Genomic DNA, 19,402 nt, shown 5'->3' with positions numbered 1-19,402 from the left:
AAAAAAAATCATGTGTGGTTCAAAAAGGTTGATCAATATTAAAAAGATGCGATAAATGCAATGCAAGCAAACTTATGTAGTGAAGAAATAGTAAAAAGACTTAGTTGACTAACCTTTTACATTCATTTAGCCGTGCATTACCCCAAGACTGTTTCAGCGACGACGCAAATATTTAATTAACAACCAAGAACCAAATTCAATTTTCGCTCGGTTATTGCTAGGTGTGGTTATACAACTAGATTTAGCTTTGCAATCGTGCTTTAACTAAGCTAAGAAAGTCACGCTCGTTTCTACTGTTCAGTCGTGCCTTTATCGACGTCTGTCCATGTACGGGAAAAGCAGTCTCTAAATACAATTAAGAAAGGAAGTTTAAACGAACAGCAAAGAGGCGGAACCAAATCGTTACCAAAATGAAAAAAAAACAGTTTTAAAGTTATAATGGACCTTTCAGTAATTGCAATAAACCACCCTTATTCACAATTCTATGGGGATTTGTTTCATATAGTAGATAAATATTGGTGTTCTAATAGATTCTGGAAAGTACCAATGTATAATTAATGCTTAAATGAAAACTCGCAGGCTAGTTATTTTAATTGACTTAAAAGAGCGTATAAATTAATGGATATTTCAAATTTGAACCATGTATCCATCTATTTTATCAAAGAAGACCAGGGAGGAGAGACTTGAGACCACAACTAAAGCTCATCACAATTCGAAATCAAAAAACATTCATTAACCTCTCCCTGGATCGATTTTTTACCAGAATGTTATTTTTCCACGTCCCCCTAGCAAAAATAATCAAGTTGGGAAACCAAAATAAACCTCTCCGAGTCGAGACTCAATTAAGAGGTTTTTCTTGATTAAATAAATATAATTGATACTAATTATTTTAATAAAAATTAATTTAGCTTAAATCTAGTTAAATCGTTTTAAGAAACGTTGTTCCTAAAATAATTTCAAACATAGCTATTGTTGGCGTTTGAATTAAAGCGTATGTCTCTTTAAAGAGTTTTGGAAATTTAGGGTACATAAGGCGATTGATTCCAAATAAATGATAAGGAAACTCGCAATTGCGAGAACATTTGGTGGAAGCCCTGCCATTGGGAGGCTAGACCTCGTAGCACAAGCCGATCACCGCGCGATGGGAGGAGAAGCCAAAAGTTGCTTTCTGCTAACACGTTTGCTTCGATTTGCCAACCGCGAACGCAGTGACAAACAGACACGCACACACACACAGACACGTCCAGTGTAATACCTCTCCGTAACGTCATCCTAAAATGCTTTAAGTATTGTAAGGATATATCTACTCACGTTCACGGCAGCAATAACCAGAGTCCAATTAAGGTAAAGATCCATTTAGAGATTAAGTTCCGTCCTTTACTGTCCTCGCGAAACTAGTGACGGTTTTTAAATGGAAACTGAATTTAATTTGAAAATTATTATAATATAATGACGTCGGTTTGTAACAACTTATCAGAATCAAACTGCAATACAACCGATGAAGCTCAAACGACACGTATACTGATCTACCCTTTATCGAATCGCGGATCCGTTCTTATGTGAAATTACTGGTAGAAAATAATATACCATAAACGTTTTGTACATTTTTCTCTAACAGAAAACTTTCCAACGGATAATTGGTTTCATATCTGTTAGCAATCTGCCAATTGGCACAATGAAGATCGATATGTACCGTTAGTTTCAAGAACTTATATCCATATGTAATATAAATTCGAAAACAGCCAAGTGCGTCTGGCGTCTGGCGTCTTGCAGTCACAATGTGGGTCACTTTTAGCTCATGATCAATACATTAAGTACGATTGGCAGAACCGAAGAAAGGAGAAATATATCACGCAATCATACCGAATATTAATATTTTATCTTTGTCAAACGTTATTAAAGAGTAATTAATAAATCACAATCAGCGTATACTCTCTGTATTTTTCGTTACTTGTTAAACAGAGTACGTCTAATTTTTCAAAGCAAATCCTTAACCATAGCACACTCGATCAGCGCTCACGGACGTGAGCAGCTTGCGTTGTGATGCGCGTGGGCTATGCCTTAACAATGCAAAGTTGATTATACGAATCCCGTGGTTTTCCACTCATGCTCAATCGAAAGGCGAATGAATGATATATCTACATTACAGTACCCGAAACTGACGGCACTTTAAACTCAACAGAAAACAAACTGAAAGTCGTCAAATCTCAAGACATCAACCATAGGTTAACCCTTTTATCTCACAACTTCATTTCGTCGAATTCCTATTTAGCCACGTGACCAAAAGAGATTAATAACACTAACCTAAAATGATGGGCGTAGTAAATTAGCCCAAGAACAGGGAGGAAATTACAGAATTTCCAAAACAAGTATATTTCAGTTATTAACCAAAGCTTCTTATGTAAGGTCTGCGTCACTTTATAAATCATTCAGCATTGGCCTTAAAAGTTTCCGAAATAAATAAAGCCATCACGTGATCGCAAAACGACGTTGACGAATAAAACGCCAAGCTACGTAAAACGTCATAGTTTTAAATTAAAAAGCTATGGCGCCTCATACCTTTCCATTTCTAATTTCGTTTTAAATTTATAATTAACTAAAATTAATTCAAAAACACAGAATATTTGCAAATTTTAGACCCTCATATCTTGGTCCTTGATTTAAAATTAGATTGCAAAAGTGGAGGTCCTTTCCTTTAAGTTTGGTACAATCTTAGATTATCACATCCAGATATATTTTGGGCTAGTTAATTCCACCTAAAATTATTCGGTTGATAACTAATTGTATGAGAATTGCCTAAATTTCTTGTAACGTTCTTTAAGAATATGAAAGAAGTTGTACAGCAAGATCGAAGTGATACTAAGTATCCATCCACTTAAAACACTCCAGAAGACAAAGGTGAGATCGTCGAATCCCAAGTAACCGACCATTAAATGATTTTTAATGCTTGTATCACACAAGCTCATATCGTCTTGTTCCCATTTAGACACATGACCAGAGGAGATCAGCAATCCTAACCTATGACGTGAAATAAATTTAGACTGTTTAAATGATGAGGGGTAAACTCCAAAAGAGATCAAATTCAGTTAGAAACTATAAAAGTCAGTTATGCACTTCTGAAGTACAAAAGCTAAAAGAGAAAAACCTTATCTTAACGTCATTAAATATTTTCAAGTTGATTTTGAATTATGGAAAACTTTTAGATAAAGCTTAAGGTATTGGAATCCTACCACTTATTCAAAACAGATTTTCCATGGAAACGTTTGCGAACCATAATCGAAGCCACAGTATGGAACAAATTTTCACTTCCAAAGTGAAAGATTCCGGAAGATACGTTCATGTTACAGAGATGTTTTTGCATTCCTTTTTTGACATAGACGAAAGCTAGCTTCTCCTTTTCGCATCGTTCAACAAACATATCAATTGACTCAGGAGGTTTAAATCCGGGATACATTGAATCACCAATTTGTTTCAAGATCCCAGTGGTTTCTGACTAACGAGAACAAAGATTTCACTTGTAAATATTCAAAAACGATGGTCTGCGCCACTTTTAGAGTCAACGTTACAAGATTGAAAAAGACTTAGCAAGTGGCCTCGTTACATTTGACTTAGAGAGTGAACTGATGCTTTACAATCTAGCAACGTAACTGCTCAACTACCGAATCTACTGAATGAACGGAAGTTAAGCAGTTTTTAGAAATTAATTTAAATGAGGAGTTGACTTTACGAGGTAGGTGGAAAGAATCCCCACGGAATTCAACTACCAAGATGCGAGGGAAATTCTACTAAAGCTATTATAATTACTATTGGAAAAAATTTAGTTTGAAAACTGGAATTGCTGGCCCAACACTCTAATGAGAAACAAAATTCAGCTTCGAATTCTAAGCTACTATGATTAAAAAAAATCTTGCCTTCAATACATCTAGAGTAGAAGACCCTTGCACTGATGTAACAACATAATTTTCGTGTAAAACTGCGTTCAACATTTCTTCAGCGGTGTTTATTGGCTTTGAGACAGGAGCAATGCTGGTTGTCGAGGTAATCATGCATTCGTAGAGTTTGGCAATCACGCCACAGACGATAATGATAACAATTAACACTAATTTGTTCAGATCCGAATTGTCAAACATATTCAAAGAAATATCTAAAATACGGAAATTACCTATCGGTATGTGTATGCGTAGTGATTCATTTTCACTATATTCATTCGTAACTATTGTACGAAATCGGTTTTCAAGTTACCTTGCCGGACTTGAATTGCCAGAATCGTCTTCAACTGGAAAGCCTTTTGGTCCAGCAATTTAAAACTCTTCAATAGTTTACCAATAAAGTAAAAAAACGCAAGAAATCCAACAAAAGCTATCCAAACCTGCCGAGAAGACATTTACAGTGTTAGCACAGTATCGCCCCGCTTTGACAATTAAAGGGTCTGAAAAGTGAGCGACGGCCCGATGAATTTTATCCGGCAAGTGATGCAATTGGGCCAATCTAAGCGCCTTCGTTATAGCTATAGCCGACGGATCGAGCAACGCACCAGTCCTCTCGAGATTGAGGACTGGGGAAACGCCGAAGTGTGGTGATTCACAACCAATCACGAGAGAGACTAACCGGATGAGAGCAACCACTTTACAACCATGAAACAATTCCTCTTTCTGGCGTTTTCCATCGTCTGCTAACGTCAGTGATTATGTGTGTGGGGGAGGGTGTTGGGTGCATTTTTCCAAAAAAAAAACCAAAAATTCAACAGGTCAGCCAACAGCTTTACAGTCCCTTTAATAATTAGACAAAGTGGCTCTGACGTATTTCCCCAATGTCCTATCAACTTACGTGGACGCTAAAAGGATCAATCATGAAAAATTCGTTCGCCATTTTATGAGATCCAGGGGCTTTTGTTATGAATGTCATAGCATCATGAGTGTAAGGATTAGAATAGTCCACAAACCGAGCACGAGACGGTGAAAGAAGCACTGTTGAAATACCAAGATCACATTCCTGAAAAATGGCAAGTACACAACGAAAATTACTAAATCGCAAATGGTGTAGATTCTTACGGCTCACGAGTAACTAAAGTTTACTTAAAAGACAAAACTGTTGCCCACAATATAAATAAATACTGCTTACATTTCGGGCGACCATTCCTACAAGACCATTGCATTTTCCATTTTCATCGCAAGCGCCCCACTTTCCATCTAGAGGTAGAGGTGGTACAATCGTGAAACTGCAATTACGAATATAAAAGAGTAAAAAAATTTGTCTAATCCTAAAAAAAAATTGGGTTTTTACTCGAATTTCATTTTTGTTGCTAAAACTTTCAATATTTGGAAGTCTCTGCCTTGGTAATGAAATCCATTCTTCGCATCGCTTTTGAAACGAAATGAAGAATGCTACGAAACATATAGGTAAAATATTTAATATTGGTACCTTCAACGATTGCCAGGAGATAGCTACTCACGTTAACGGCAGCAATAGCCAGAGAATGATTACGGTAACCATTCATTTGTAAAATGACGCAAATATTGTGAATTGCTTTAGGATTTGTTTTATCCTTCCAACTTTTCCTTCGCACTGATGTAAAACTAAAATCTGATAAAGAAGTCTATATGTTTATGTTCTTAATTACTTGGTAAGAGTCAGAAACACTTCCTGAAAGGTTTCGGAGCTATAAACAATGTAAAATAATTTCGGAGTGCTTTATTACATTAAATAAAAAGTAAGTAGATTATAATCTCTTTACTTTTGATTAAACTTCCATTCCTACTTCTCTTAAAGTGTAAAAAAAAGCTCAAGCACCACGTTAAAGTTCTGCAAATCGACAATATTAGAAATTAAATTAGCATATTCCTTTAACACCTTTCCGAATAATATTTATAGACAAAGAACAATTATGGTAAACATACATTTTAAAAACGACGCATAAATATTGTGAAATGCTTTAGGAATTATTTTATTCTTTCGTCACATTTCCTTCTTCCCTTATAAGGAAAACATTATCAGGTGACTTCAATTTTCGTTACTCAAGGCTCAAGCACCAAGAAAAGCTTCAGAGCGACTATATTTTACAAACGTCTTAAAATGGAAGCAGTCGAATTGCTTCTTGGGTACTCGACCTATAAAATCAAACTGCTAGATGTATTAGACTGATGTTTTACTAGTACCAGAAGTGAGATGAGACCAGAAGTACTGAGCTAACCAAATTCTTCACTCGGCGAAAGTGAACATTCTTGATAACACAAGAACGGTTGGCCCTCTGGTAGCGGTTTCTGAGTTTTCCCTCCAAAACGTGAGGCGCTCGTGGTGGTAGACGGCCGAACTAGATTCAAGGAGCCGCGTCCGTGTTGCGCAGCTTTAGGTTGAGGGGAAGGGGTAGGAAATGTTTTTGGAACTCGATCAATTTTTTTATCAATAGTGTAGGCGCGTGGGAAGCAGCATAAAATCCTCAAATTTGTTCACTAGTGCCAGGATCTACTACCAATGCTAGAGCCCTTCACTTCTAGTCTCATCATACTTCTGCTAGTACTGATCAGTAACTTGGAAATGGAAGAAACTCTCCAGTTGCGCAGTCTACTAATACACGCAATATGAGAACTAAAAACGAACTAACTTATAGCTTTATTTGGTCAAAAACTTTAATTATGGTTGCACTACCGCGCAACAGTCAAGTTGAGGACACCGTACATTGGCCTCAAGGAGTTACAACACTATATTCTCCAAGCAACTTTGCCACGCTAAAGACCTCTGTATCTTCAATGTGATAAATAGGTGTAATATAAAATATTGAAACAGAAAAAAAATGTTAAGGACCAGCCTTTCATAACACTCAACTATGGCTTCCAGGCGTGGTTAAGCGGCAGAACGAACAGTTGGATCAATTGCATCTAAAATATACTATTCTTTCTTTTAAGAGCTTTATTTCAAGCAAGCTTCAGTTATATGCATAATTGCCTTGCCAGTGTTTATCACGCGATTTTAATGCTATTAAGGCTGAACGCAAACCGCGTTTCCTTATTAAGATCATAAATTGATAATCTAGCATTAAGTTTCTGAATGGGTTCTAGGACTAGTCTGTACCACTGCAGTTTACAAAAAGTCTCACTAAAACCTGGTATCAAATTATATGAGAGATTACCACATTGAAAGCCTTCCATTTGGTGTACTCTTAATATGACACGCGAGACTTGAATATAAAAACTTCTCCTCGATTTATTTCAGTAACTTTTCTTACCCAAAATGTCAAGGCTCTCTGAAAAATTATAGTAAAAATGTTTTTTTCCACCAAAAGAATCAGGTCACCCCATTCTCCCTTTAGCTACTCATGACTTAGCGGTGCCACTAAGGAAAAAAAAGATATATTTTTTGGCATCCTATTTATTGAGGCGGTGACGTAAGGCAACGGGGCAGGAAACGTTTTACCAAAGACCCAATGATGGATACTTAAATGGGATTATTTGTTTAGGCTAATATCAAAAAATAATTCAAGGAGAACCCAAGTCTCGGAACAAAACTAGCATTAGAGGAATTTAATTAAGTTTAGGAAGAGTCAATAAACTTCTGCGATGTAAATAATACAGCCTTGACCTTTTTCACCTTTCCATTAATGTAACAGTTCGCAAAGACTAAATATTTAATTCTAAAATAGACAAGCAACATTTCACTATTTTGCGATTTATGAAAAAGTCTTATCCCTGTAACCATGAATTTATTCATTAACATGTATATCATTAGCCTTTATATCATGTTATTTACGGATGGGAGGTACCTTTCTATTACATACGCGTCATCGAGGTAGCCAATAAAATTCGAGGCACCTGGAAGTTCAAGCAACAGACGACCTCTTTAACAAAATTATTTGAGGGAAACAATTTTCAGTTAAGTTACCAAACTGTCAATTGAATATTATAAATGATCGCCGATACGTGAATAAACATCTCAACAAGATGTCCGAAGGTGATATCGATGAATTAATGGAAATTATTTTAAGTGCGTGCAATGTTTTTCCTAATCTATTTAACTACCATAATCTGAAATCGTTAGCATTGATGATTCTGTTTTATTCCTGCTGTTGGAGGTAAATTAATGCGATACTTGATCAATTTACTAGCATAATTAGCCTTTCGCATGACTAGAGCTTTAGCTTAAAAACAAAACGCCGGAAATTCTCGGACGTAACACAGTTGGGGTATTTAATCTTCGGAATAAATGAATTTATATTCCATTGGTGAAAGATGAAATTGCTATTTATAATCTCGCTTTGTTCAACGAACAATACGGAGTCACATTTTATTTACAAATTTTATGGGAGAATATTTTCATAACATTCCCTAACATCGAGTCAAATGGGTGTTTTACAAATACTCAAAAGAAACACTTACTTGTTAGTTATGTTTTAACGTTCAAATGTATTCAGAGACATTCTTGATCTGAAAATATGTGAAGTGATGAAGAAATAAAAAGGGGTAATAACTATTGAAACTGAATAAAATTTAAAATACCGTTCTTTTATAACACTCTACTGTGGTTTCCAAGCGTGGTTCAGCGGCTGTTTGAACAGTTGAATATCACAACTAAAATATCCCATTCTTGGGCAAAGTAATAAAACAAGGGCTGGCCTTTATTTCACCCTTCAGTTACTCACATAATTGCCTTGCCAATAGCATATCAGGCGAACTCAACTCTGTCATTTAAAGTTGAACACGAACAGAAATCTTTCTAAACTAAAATCATAAATAGATAATCCACATTTAAGTTTCTATGTCTGAATGGGATCTATAGACAACTATTCTGTTTCCCTGCAACTCATATTCTGTTTCACTATAACCTGATATTAAACTATAAGATACACTTCCGCAAGGAAAGTCTTCCCTTTACTGTACTCTTTGTATGAAATTCGGGACTTGAACATAAAAACATCTCGATTTGAGGTTTACATTCCGTAATTTTCACTCAGATAATGTCTACAAAAGAGCGCGCTCTTTGAAAAGCCTATGTTAAAAACGAGTTCGTATTTGTCCTGTTTTACTTTTGAAACGTAAAAACATAAGTAGTGTAAACAGTGAACAAGTACCACGTGATCCGCGTAAAGAACACAGGTAGAACCATGCGGAGGAATACTGTGCGACTGAACTTAAAATTCCACCGAAGAAAGTCAAGCTGCTCCATATACTTCTCTCATTAGTAGCTTGGGATTTCTCTGGGATTTTTGTCTCCCGTTTTCTCTTAGATGCTGACGTTAAAGAAGGGGGCAGGAAACGATTTACCGAAGACCTTAAGATGGATACTTAAGGGGGATTATTCGCTTAAGCTAATATCAAGTAACTAGGTCAAGAAACGGATCGAAACTCGCATTAGTCGAGTTTTATTAACTTCTGTAGATTTTAAATTCCGGAAACTTAAAATTAGTGACCTATATACGTCTTTTGCCTTCTAGTGCGTTTAAAGAGCTTATTGAACGTATACTAAACTAGCTGTTACCCGCGGCGTCGCTCGCGTGTAATAAGAACTTCCATCAAAAGGATATAAAGAATGGGTAGATTTAACCGATGACTAATATTTTTGAAGCATCCTGGGAGCGAAGGCACTCGGCGTTGCCCGTCAGCCCGTCGGGACACTTTTTATTACTTTTCACGCGGACATTATTCCATAAAGAAGGGTTTTTAAGTTTTTGGCCGCCATTTAAAAAGATGGCGACAAATCGAACCCGAAAGACCATTCAGCCCTTCTATAGGTTAAAAGAAACCAGTGTACTAAATATTTTTGAAATCGGACTTTGTTGCATAGAGAAGAGTTTTTTCATTTCTGAGCGCCATTTTTTAAGATGGCGGCGGATTGGAAAAATCTTTCTTAGTACGCGCCTACTACTTATGAGTAACGTTCGTGCAAATTTTCAGCCTTCTAGGGTAAGCGGTTTGGGCTGGGCGTTGATTAGCAGTCAGTCAGTCAGTCAGGACTTTGATTTATATAGATATAGAAGATTGGAATACAATTTTGAAACCACATTTTGACGAAAATTTATTTAAACTCTTATTTTAACAATAAGATAGGTTAAGTTTGGTAAAATCTTAGACTATCAAATCCAGACACCTTTTGGGCTAGCCTGTTTCGTTTTACCTCAACTCCGCCCACCTAGAATTAGTGGGGCTAAATTTCTTGTAACGCTCGTTGAGAATAGAAAAGATGTTTTCCAGCAAGACCGAAATGATACTTAGTATCCACACAATTAAAACACTCCAGAAGACAAAGGTGAGGTCGTCGAATCCCAAGTAACCGGCCATTAGTTGACCTTTAATGCTTGTATCATGTGAGCTCATATCGTCTTGTTCCCATTTAGCCACGTGACCAGAGGAGATGAGTATTCCTAACCTATAATGTGAAATAAAATTAAATTACGGGAACAAATTAAATAATTTCCAAAAAGAAATCAACTTTATTCAGTAAAAACATCAGTCATGTAAAGTCTGCCGTACCTCTAAGTACACAAACAAAAGGAAAAAAGTCTAATTTTAACGTCTATAAATATAATTAAGTAGAACTTAATCACGATGTTTAATTATGAATTATGGGTACCTTGCACATGAAATTTATGTTATTGGAAACTTACCATTTATTTAAAATAGATTTTCCATGAAAACCTTTGCGAACCACAATCGAAGCTAGAGTATGGAAAAAATTTTCGTTTCCAAAGTGAAATGTCCCAGAAGATATGTTCATGTTGCTGAGATGTTTTTGCATTCCTTTTCTGATATAGACGAAAGCTAGCTTCTCCTTTTCGCATCGTTCAACAAACATATCAATAGACTCAGGAGGTTGAAAACCAGGATACATTGAATCACCAATTTGTTTCAAAATTCCAGTTCTTGGTGACTAATGAGAACATAGATTTCATTATTAAATAAAACAAAGGCCTCCGCATTTTCTAGAGCCAAGGTCACAAGGTAACAAGGTCGAAAAGATAAGGTAGGCAAGTTATAATTGATTTTGAATGTGAGCCGAAGCTGTTCAATCTATCAATTCAACTGCTTAAGACATTCATTTAAATGAGGAGCTGACTGTAGGAGATACGCTGAAGGGACCCCATGGAATTCAGCTACCAGTTAACTCTAATAAAGCTATTATAAGTAGCATTATTTAGCTTTATAGTCACTTAAAAAATCTTGCCTTCAACGCATCTAAAAAGTAAGATCCTTGTACAGCAGTTACCACATAGTTTTCGTGTAAAACTGCGTTTAACAATTCTTGAACGGTGTCAATTGGCTTCGAGAGTGGAGCAAGACTAGTCTTTGAAGTAATCATGCATTCGTAGAGTTTGGCAATCACGCCACAGACGATAATGATAATTATTAACATCAATTTATTCAAATGCGATTCGTCAAACATATTCAAAGAAATATCTAAAATAGAGTTTAAATATGAAATTCATAAATTATTATGGTACAGCCGTGGTAACGTATATGTTCTAAAGAAGTTGGCATTAAGGTCTCGAGCCAATCAGAAGGTAAAACGGATAAGCATTAAGGTCAAGGCGCTGTAGAGTATAGTACATACGAAACTCAAAGGTCATCCTCACCACCAACCACACCTAACTAATACGGAAATTAAAATTTCCGTAACTTGTTTATATTAGGATGACTAATACTCGTAAAGTATGTACGAAGTCCGTTTTCAAGTTACCTTGTCGGAGAGTAATTGAAAGGATCGTCATCAAATGAGAAGCCTTTTGATCCAGCAATTTGAAACTCTTCAAAAGTTTACCAAGAAAGTAATAAAATGCAAGAAATACAACAAAAGCTATCCAAACCTGTCAAGAACACATTTAATAATAATACTTATACGAATCTCTGACGTCACCAATGTCCATGCTTTATAATCTTACATGGACACTTAAAGGAACGATCATAAAAAATGGATTAGCTATTTTATGAGATCCCGGTGCTTTAGTAATAAAGGTCATATCATCCTGAGTGTATGGATTAGAAAAATCTACGTATTGAGCGCGAGATATTGTATGAGTCACTGTTGAAATACCGAGGTCACATTCCTGAAAAAATTAAAGGCACACAACGAAAATTATTATATGGCTAACGGTGTAGAAATCTACTATTCACAAAGATAAATATTTTGTTGTTTTCAACCGGTTTGTAAAGGGTACGATCCAAGCTCAAAACCTGATGTAGATTAACATTTAACCTGACCTATTCTTTTGTTCTCCACTCTTACCATGATGTACTTGCGTCATTGTTACCTAGGAACAAAAACTCCTGCCCACAAGATTAATAATTAATGCGTACATTTCGGAAGACCATTCCTACAAGTCCATTGCATTTCCCATTATCGTGGCAAGCGCCCCACTTTCCAGTAAGAGATGACACAATCGTGTAACTGCAATTACAAATAGGAATGAATCTATTTCATTCGGAAAAACTAATTGTTTTTTTACTTGAAATTCATCTTTGTTGCTAAAATTTTCAATATTTCGACGTCTCTGCCTTGGTATTGCAATTCATTCTTCCAATCATATTTGAAACGAAATGAAGAATGCTACGAAACATAAAGGGAGAAATATTTAAAATTGATACCCTCAACAATTTCAAGGAGAGCTACTCACGTTAACGGCAGCAATAGCCAGAGACCAATTACGGTAAACTTCCATTTGAAAAATGACGCATAAATGTTCTGAAATACTTCAGGAATTATTTTATTCTTTCTTCACTTTTCCTTCTTCAATTAAACGGAAAGCATTATCTGGTTACTTCAATTTACGTTACTCGAGGCTCAAGCACCAAGAAAAGCTTTAGAGCGACTATATTTTACAAACCTTTTAAAATGGAAGCAGTCGAATTGCTTTAAATAAGTGCCTCTTGGGTACTCAAATACATGTAAAATCAAACTGCTAGATGGATCAGACTGTTGTTTTACTAGTACTGATCAGTAGCTTGGAGTAATTCAGGAAAAAAGTTCAAATATTATCTAGGAAAAGGAAGAAACAAATTATGGGAACTAAAAATGAACTAACGGGAGTAATTATAGCTCAATTTGGTCAAAAACTTTAACCTGGATGCACCGTACACAGGCTCAAAGCAGTTTAAACACACTTTTATATGCTCGAAACAACTTGGGCACGTTTAAGCCCTCTGTATCTTCATTGTGGCAAAATGTACCTAATGTGTCTTTCTCGGAATATACGCAGTGATGAGGAAATAAATAGTTGTAATAAATATTGAAACAGCGTAAAATTTTAAGGACCCACCTTTCATAACACTCAACTGAGATTTCCAGGCGTGTTTCAACGGCAGTACGAACTAAAATATTCCATTCTTCTTTCGAAAGCTACGTTGTAAACATAGAGCTGGTCTTAATTTCACGCTTCAATTATATATATAATTGCCTTGCCAAGGTTTATCACGCGATTTTAACGCTACTAATAATGGTTTAACGTAAACAGCGTCTCTTTTAATATCATAAATTAATAATCTGCTTATAAGTTTAAATGTCTGAATGGGATCTTTAGAGGACTAGTCTGTCCCCCTGTAACTTAGAAACCGTCTCACTATAACCTGGTTTTAAAATATATGAGACATTACCGTCGTGAAGTTTTTCAATGTAGCGTACTCTTCGTTTGACACGCGAAACATGAATATAAATACTTCTAATTGATTTCCGGCGAGGTTTGAGTTCAGTAGTTTTCTTCCCCAAAATGTTTATACAGTAGCATGCACTCCCGAAAGACCATGATGAAAAACCTCTTCGTCTTTTACCCTCTTTTTCTTACGAAACGTAAAAATATCAGAAGCGCAAGGGAAGGAAAAGTACGGTGTGATCCACGTAAAAAACACAGGTCGAAGCTAGTGGTAGGAAAACTTAATATTCCACCAAATAGAGTCAGACCACCCCGACCTCTCTATAATTTTCTCTTGATCCGGGTAAATAACACAAATTGCCGGTTGGAGCTAGCGATTAAAGTAGAGATTTGAACTAGCGGAGCCACTAGGGAAAAGTATTTATCGCGCCCGTTTTTTTAAGGCGCTGACGTAAAGGCAGGAGACGTTTTACCAATGACCTTATGATAGATACTTAAACAGGGTTATTAGCTTACGCTAAAAAATAGCTCGATTAGAACCCAGAAGCCGGAACAAAACTCGCATTAGTCGAGTTTTATAAACTTTCGCAACTTCAATTAACTTCTGTGAGATTAAAATAATCCGTCGGTATTAAATTACCTTTAAGACTTTTGCTTTCAAGTACATTTAATGATCTTATTGAATGTATTCTCAACTCGTATACAATTTAATCGAACTGGACTCGTTAAAATAAAACTTTTAACTCATATTTTAACTACAAGATAGGTTAAGTTTGGTACAATATTAGATTATCAAATCCAGTTACCTTCTGGGCTAGCCTGTTTGGTTTAACTTTAATTACACCTACCTATAATTATCCACTACTACTATTGTTCAAAGTATTGCTTAATTTCTTGTATCGCTCGTTGAGAATATGAAAGATATTTTCCAGCAAGACCGAAATGATACATCCACTTAAAACACTCATAAAGACAAACGTGAGATCGTCAAATCCCAAGTAACCGACCATTAAATGACGTTTAATGTTTTCATTGCGCAAGCTGATATCGTCCTGTTCCCATTTAGCCACGTGACCAGAGGAGATTAATAATCCTAGCCTAAATAACATGAAATTAAATTAGCCCGTTTTAAACAATTTAAATTCAGTACACAAAAGAAAAAATCGAATTTTATCGTCTTTAAATATTTTCTAGTTGATTTTGAATTATGATATTGGAATCGTACCACTTACGGAAATTTCAAACACCAAGAAAAGCTTCAGATCGACTGTACAAACAAACGTCCACATATGGAAGCAGTGTAATTGCTTTTAGTTTCGCTCAATTTACGTTTTTCAAGGATCAAGCACCAAGAAAAGCTCCAAAGTGACTATATTATACAAAAGTATAAAAATGTAGTGCGACGTATGCCTTTAATCCACTTACATACAATGCCTACCGATTATCGTAAAGTAGTAGTAGAATTGCTTTCCTAAGTAAATAAACATGAGAAATTTTAAGCCTTCCTTTTACCACTTCTAAGAGCATCTATTAACCGAGCAACGTCAATTGACGAAAAGTCCAATTTTGTTCATAGAAACAGGTTCGGAACCGAATTCGAGACGCAGATAGTGCCACCTATCGCCAATAACAGGAAATATGACGCTGTTCAAAAATTCTTCCTCCCCCCAAATAAATTTTGACGTAATTTTTGGTTGTAGATTGTACATATGACTTGACACCCTTACTAGATTTAAAAGGACACACCTTTTCACTAAACCTTGGGGTTTTTTGTGATGTTGTCCCCCCAATTAATTAAAAACTACATCGAAGTTACTTTTAAGAATATTCTTAAATTAATAAGTAACTGTTTAGGGTGTGCCTTTCCAAGTTTTATCCAAAAACATTAGGTCTAAGTATGTTAATTTTAGTTAATTACGGAAGGACGGCAAAAAATCCATTTGAGTGAGATGTCAGTCTAAACTGTTAGCGCGCTAATAGGTATTTCTTCTTTTTTCAAACAAATTGAGAACAAGGGAGATTATAGCTTTGTGCGTGATAACAAGTTAAGTTGACTTTTTCAGTGGGCCTCATTATGTTGAAAGTTTCACTTGTTTTTCAGCAGTCGACGGTTGTTTACTATTTTAGCACCTTAAAATGCTTAATTCATTTTTAAAATAACTGTAACACTCTTGCTAACAAACACTACGTTATCAGGTTGAATTTGGTTGGAAAAAGCAATCCCAATAAAAAACTAAATTTGATTGAAGTCAAAATATTATTAATCAAAAGTGTCTTGGATTGAAGCAAGAGTATCGATAAGACTTAGGTTATCATTTGACTGAAGGATCAGATATTGAATATTTTTTTTAATAAAACAAAGACTTTCTTAAGGAAAATTTATTACCGTATTTCACTGAATAAACTTATTTTACTGGCAACTTTTTTTAGCTTTCTAGTGCGTTTAAATAGCTAACTGAATGTATGCTCAACTAAAATACAACTTTATCGAACTTGACTTATTAAACCAAGTCCTAATTTTACAAAAAGACAGGTTAAGTTTGTAACAATTTTAGATTTGACTTTTTCGGTTAAAACCTAATTGTTTGAAATTTTCCGAAATTTCTTGTAACGTTCCTTAAGTATATGAAAGATGTTTTCCAGCAAGACCGAAATGATACAAAGAAGCCATCCACTTAAAACACTCCAGAAGACAAACGTCAGATCGTCGAATCCCAAGTAACCGACCATTAAATGTTCTTTAATGCTTGTATCGCACAAGCTCATATCTTCGTGTTCCCATTTAACCACGTGACCAGAGGAAATCAGTAATCCTAACCTATGACGCGAAATAAATAATGCTCGTTTTAAATGATGAGGTGTAAATTTGAAAAATTTCCAAAGAGATCAAATTTAGTCAGTAACAAAAAGTCAGTCATGTGCCTCTAAAGTTCAGTACAAAAGAGAAAAATCTAAGTTCAGCGTTTTCAAATATTTTCAATTTGATTTTGAACTATGAAAATCTTTTAGATAAAGCTTATGGTATTGGACTCGTACCACTTATTTAAAACTGATTTTCCATGGAAACCTTTGCGAACCATAATCGAAGCTACAGTATGAAACAAATTTTCATTTCCAAAGTGAAAAATTCCGGAAGATACGTTGGTGCTACAGAGATGTTTTTTCATTCCTTTTTTGACATAGACGAAAGCTAGCTTCTCCTTTTCGCATCGTTCAACAAACATATCAATTGACGTAGGAGGTTGAAATCCGGGATACATTGAATCACCAATTTGTTTTAAGATCCCAGAGGTTTCTGACTAACGAGAACGAAGAACAAAGATTTCATTTATAAATATTCAAAAACGATGGCCTCTGCCATTTCTAGGTCGCCCTGTTACAATTGACATAGACGCTTGCAGGTGGTTCACTACCGAATCTTCCAAAGGAACGAAAGTTAAGCAGCTTTTAGAAATTGATTTAAATGAGGAGTTGACTGTAGGAGGTAGGCGGAAAGGATCCTTATGGAATTCAGCTATCACCCGCGGGCCGCGAGCGATATTCTCATAAAGCTATTATAGTTATCATTATCATATAGCTTTATAGATTAATTTGCAACTTGATTGAGAAACAAAAGACATTTTCGAATTCTTAGCTTCTATGATAAAAAAATTCTTGCCTTCAACACGTCTAGAGTAGAAGACCCTTGCACTGATGTAACAACATAATTTTCGTGTAAAACTGCGTTCAACATTTCTTCAGCGGTGTTTATTGGCTTTGAGAGTGGAGCAATGCTGGTCTTCGAGGTAATCATGCATTCGTAGAGTTTGGAAATCACGCCACAGACGATAATGACAACAATTAACATTAATTTGTTCAGATCCGATTTGTCAAACATATTTAAAGAAATGTCTAAAATACAAAGTTTAATTATTAAATTCATAATTTAGTAAGTCGAAGGAGAACTTATGTCAAAGGCGCTATAGAGTAGGTAAGTCGGTTTTAAAGTTTAAGACGGAAACGTGCTTTAGCGTTTCTGTACCTCTCAGTATATGTATACGCAGTGATGATTTTTCCTATCACTCGTAAATATTGTACGAAATTTGATTTCCAGTTACCTTGCCGAAGTGGTATTGCCAGAATCTTCATCAACTGGAAATCCTTTGGGTTCAGCAATTTATAACTCTTCAATAGTTTGCCAATAAAGTAAAAAAATGCAAGAAATCCAACAAAAGCTATCCAAACCTGCCGAGAAATCATTTACAGTGTTTGGACGGTATTGCGTCGCTTTGCCAATTAATAATTACACGAAGTGGCTTTGACTTCACAAATACTTACATGGTCGCTTAAAGGATTAATCATGAAAAATGCATTAGCCATTTTATGAAATCCAGGTGCTTTTGTTATGAAGGTCATAGCATCGTGAGTGTAAGGTTTAGAATAGTCCACAAATCGAGCACGAGACGGTGAAAGAAGCACTGTTGAAATACCAAGATCACATTCCTGAAAAATGGCAAGTACACAACGAAAATTACTAAATCGCCTATGGTGTAGATTTCTTTGGCTCATGAGTGACTTAAGTTTATAAAAAAAATAAGAATTTGGTTAGTGCTGCGTTTTCAAACGATTTTTCAGGGGTAACGATTGAAGCTCAAAAAGAAATGTTGATTAAGATTTAACTGTCCAATAACGACATTTTCTTTGTGTCTCCACTCTTAGCGTTATGTTCTTGCATCTTCGCATCTTTGTTACCAAGTTATAAGAAGTGCTTGCAACAACATTTATAAAAAAATACGTACATTTCGGGCGACCATTCCTACAAGACCATTGCATTTCCCATTATCATCGCAAGCGCCCCACTTTCCATCTAGAGGTGGTACAATCATGAAACTGCAATTACGAATATAAAAGAATAAGCAAATTTATTTAATCTTAAAAAATAATTTGGGTTTTTACTCGAATTTCATTTTTGTTGCTAAAACCTGCAATATTTGGACGTCTCTGCCTTGATATGGCAATTTATTTTTCGCACTCTTTATGAAACGAAATGAAGAATGCTACGAAACAACCATGGAAAAATATTTATATTTTGTACCTGCAACGATTGCGAGGAGATAGCTACTCACGTTAACGGCGGCAATTGCCAGAGACCAATTAAGATAAACTTCCATCTGAAAAATGCCTTAAGATCCAGAGGTTGGACTATACAAAAATCCAAAAACTAGCCTGTCAGTTTTGGTTCCAAAGCGCTGAGTAAAAGAAAGAAAAAGCTTCGATTTTTTTTTCAGACGCATATACATGATGTGAAACGCTCAAAGAATTGATACATTTATTCAACGCTTGTCCTATTTACCTATAAAGGAAAACTTCGTCTGATGACTAAAATTTAAGTTACTCAAGGTTCAAGCTCCAAGAAAAACTACAGATTGACTATATTTTGTATCCATAAATTTCTCTTTAAGTTCTTGAATTTTTCCAAAATTTATTCTTTAGTCTAGTACTCTCAATAATATGGTCCTACAGTAATTACAAAATGTTTTTTTTCATTATATCTTTTAGAACTTCAAGAGATATGAAGACACAGTTAATATTGGTGATGAATTTAGTTGTTTTCGTGATTTCTTTTTTCTCAAAATTTTCCAGTGATTAAGAGAAGATTTTTTTAACTTTTTTAACCATTGTCAATTTTAGTTATAAGTCGACCGATACAAATGAACATATTATCATTATTAAATTATGTCATGTTTCATGGCTTGACCAAGCCGGTTTCACGTTCTTTTTCCCACAAAAATGCAATGAAATGTCAGTCATGTAATATAATTTCGAGTGAATTTCCGAAAAATTATACTAGAT

General features: G+C 35.4%; 2 protein-coding genes and 1 long non-coding RNA gene across 4 annotated transcripts; all 3 read right to left on the bottom strand.

Moving 5' to 3' along the window:
* Window positions 1-9,946: 9,946 nt before the first annotated feature.
* On the bottom strand, window positions 9,947-11,375 carry LOC149709250 (uncharacterized). The gene is made up of 2 exons (XM_089863418.1): window positions 10,595-11,375; window positions 9,947-10,356 (listed from the first exon to the last, which is right to left on the bottom strand). The coding sequence occupies exons 1-2, from the start codon at window positions 10,816-10,818 to the stop codon at window positions 10,101-10,103; spliced, it is 480 nt and encodes a 159-aa protein (XP_089719544.1). The 5' UTR covers window positions 10,819-11,375; the 3' UTR covers window positions 9,947-10,100.
* Window positions 11,368-12,885, bottom strand: LOC149709249 (uncharacterized). Its single transcript, XR_016380275.1, has 4 exons — window positions 12,809-12,885; window positions 12,599-12,666; window positions 12,431-12,531; window positions 11,368-12,372 (listed from the first exon to the last, which is right to left on the bottom strand). It is a non-coding gene; the product is annotated as an uncharacterized LOC149709249 (long non-coding RNA).
* A 3,034-nt stretch (window positions 12,886-15,919) lies between these two features.
* LOC149709248 (glutamate receptor ionotropic, kainate glr-3-like) lies at window positions 15,920-18,830 on the bottom strand. 2 transcript variants are annotated; one of them, XM_089863400.1, is made up of 6 exons: window positions 18,676-18,830; window positions 18,506-18,606; window positions 18,349-18,439; window positions 17,888-18,052; window positions 17,668-17,794; window positions 15,920-17,461 (listed from the first exon to the last, which is right to left on the bottom strand). In XM_089863400.1, exons 1-6 carry the CDS (start codon window positions 18,718-18,720, stop codon window positions 17,208-17,210), a joined length of 783 nt encoding a protein of 260 aa, XP_089719526.1. In that variant the 5' UTR covers window positions 18,721-18,830; the 3' UTR covers window positions 15,920-17,207. The 2 variants fall into 2 exon arrangements, with proteins under 2 accessions (XP_089719526.1, XP_089719535.1); XM_089863409.1 differs by having other exon boundaries at window positions 15,920-16,388.
* Between the last annotated feature and the right edge of the window lie 572 nt (window positions 18,831-19,402).

This window comes from Phalangium opilio, unplaced genomic scaffold (assembly GCF_054372755.1).
Source record: "Phalangium opilio isolate 3A_F unplaced genomic scaffold, DU_Popi_V2 ptg000013l_1, whole genome shotgun sequence".
Classification (NCBI taxonomy): domain Eukaryota; kingdom Metazoa; phylum Arthropoda; class Arachnida; order Opiliones; family Phalangiidae; genus Phalangium; species Phalangium opilio.
Note: the sequence above shows the minus strand (reverse complement) of the source record. Positions and strands in the feature narration are given on the sequence as shown.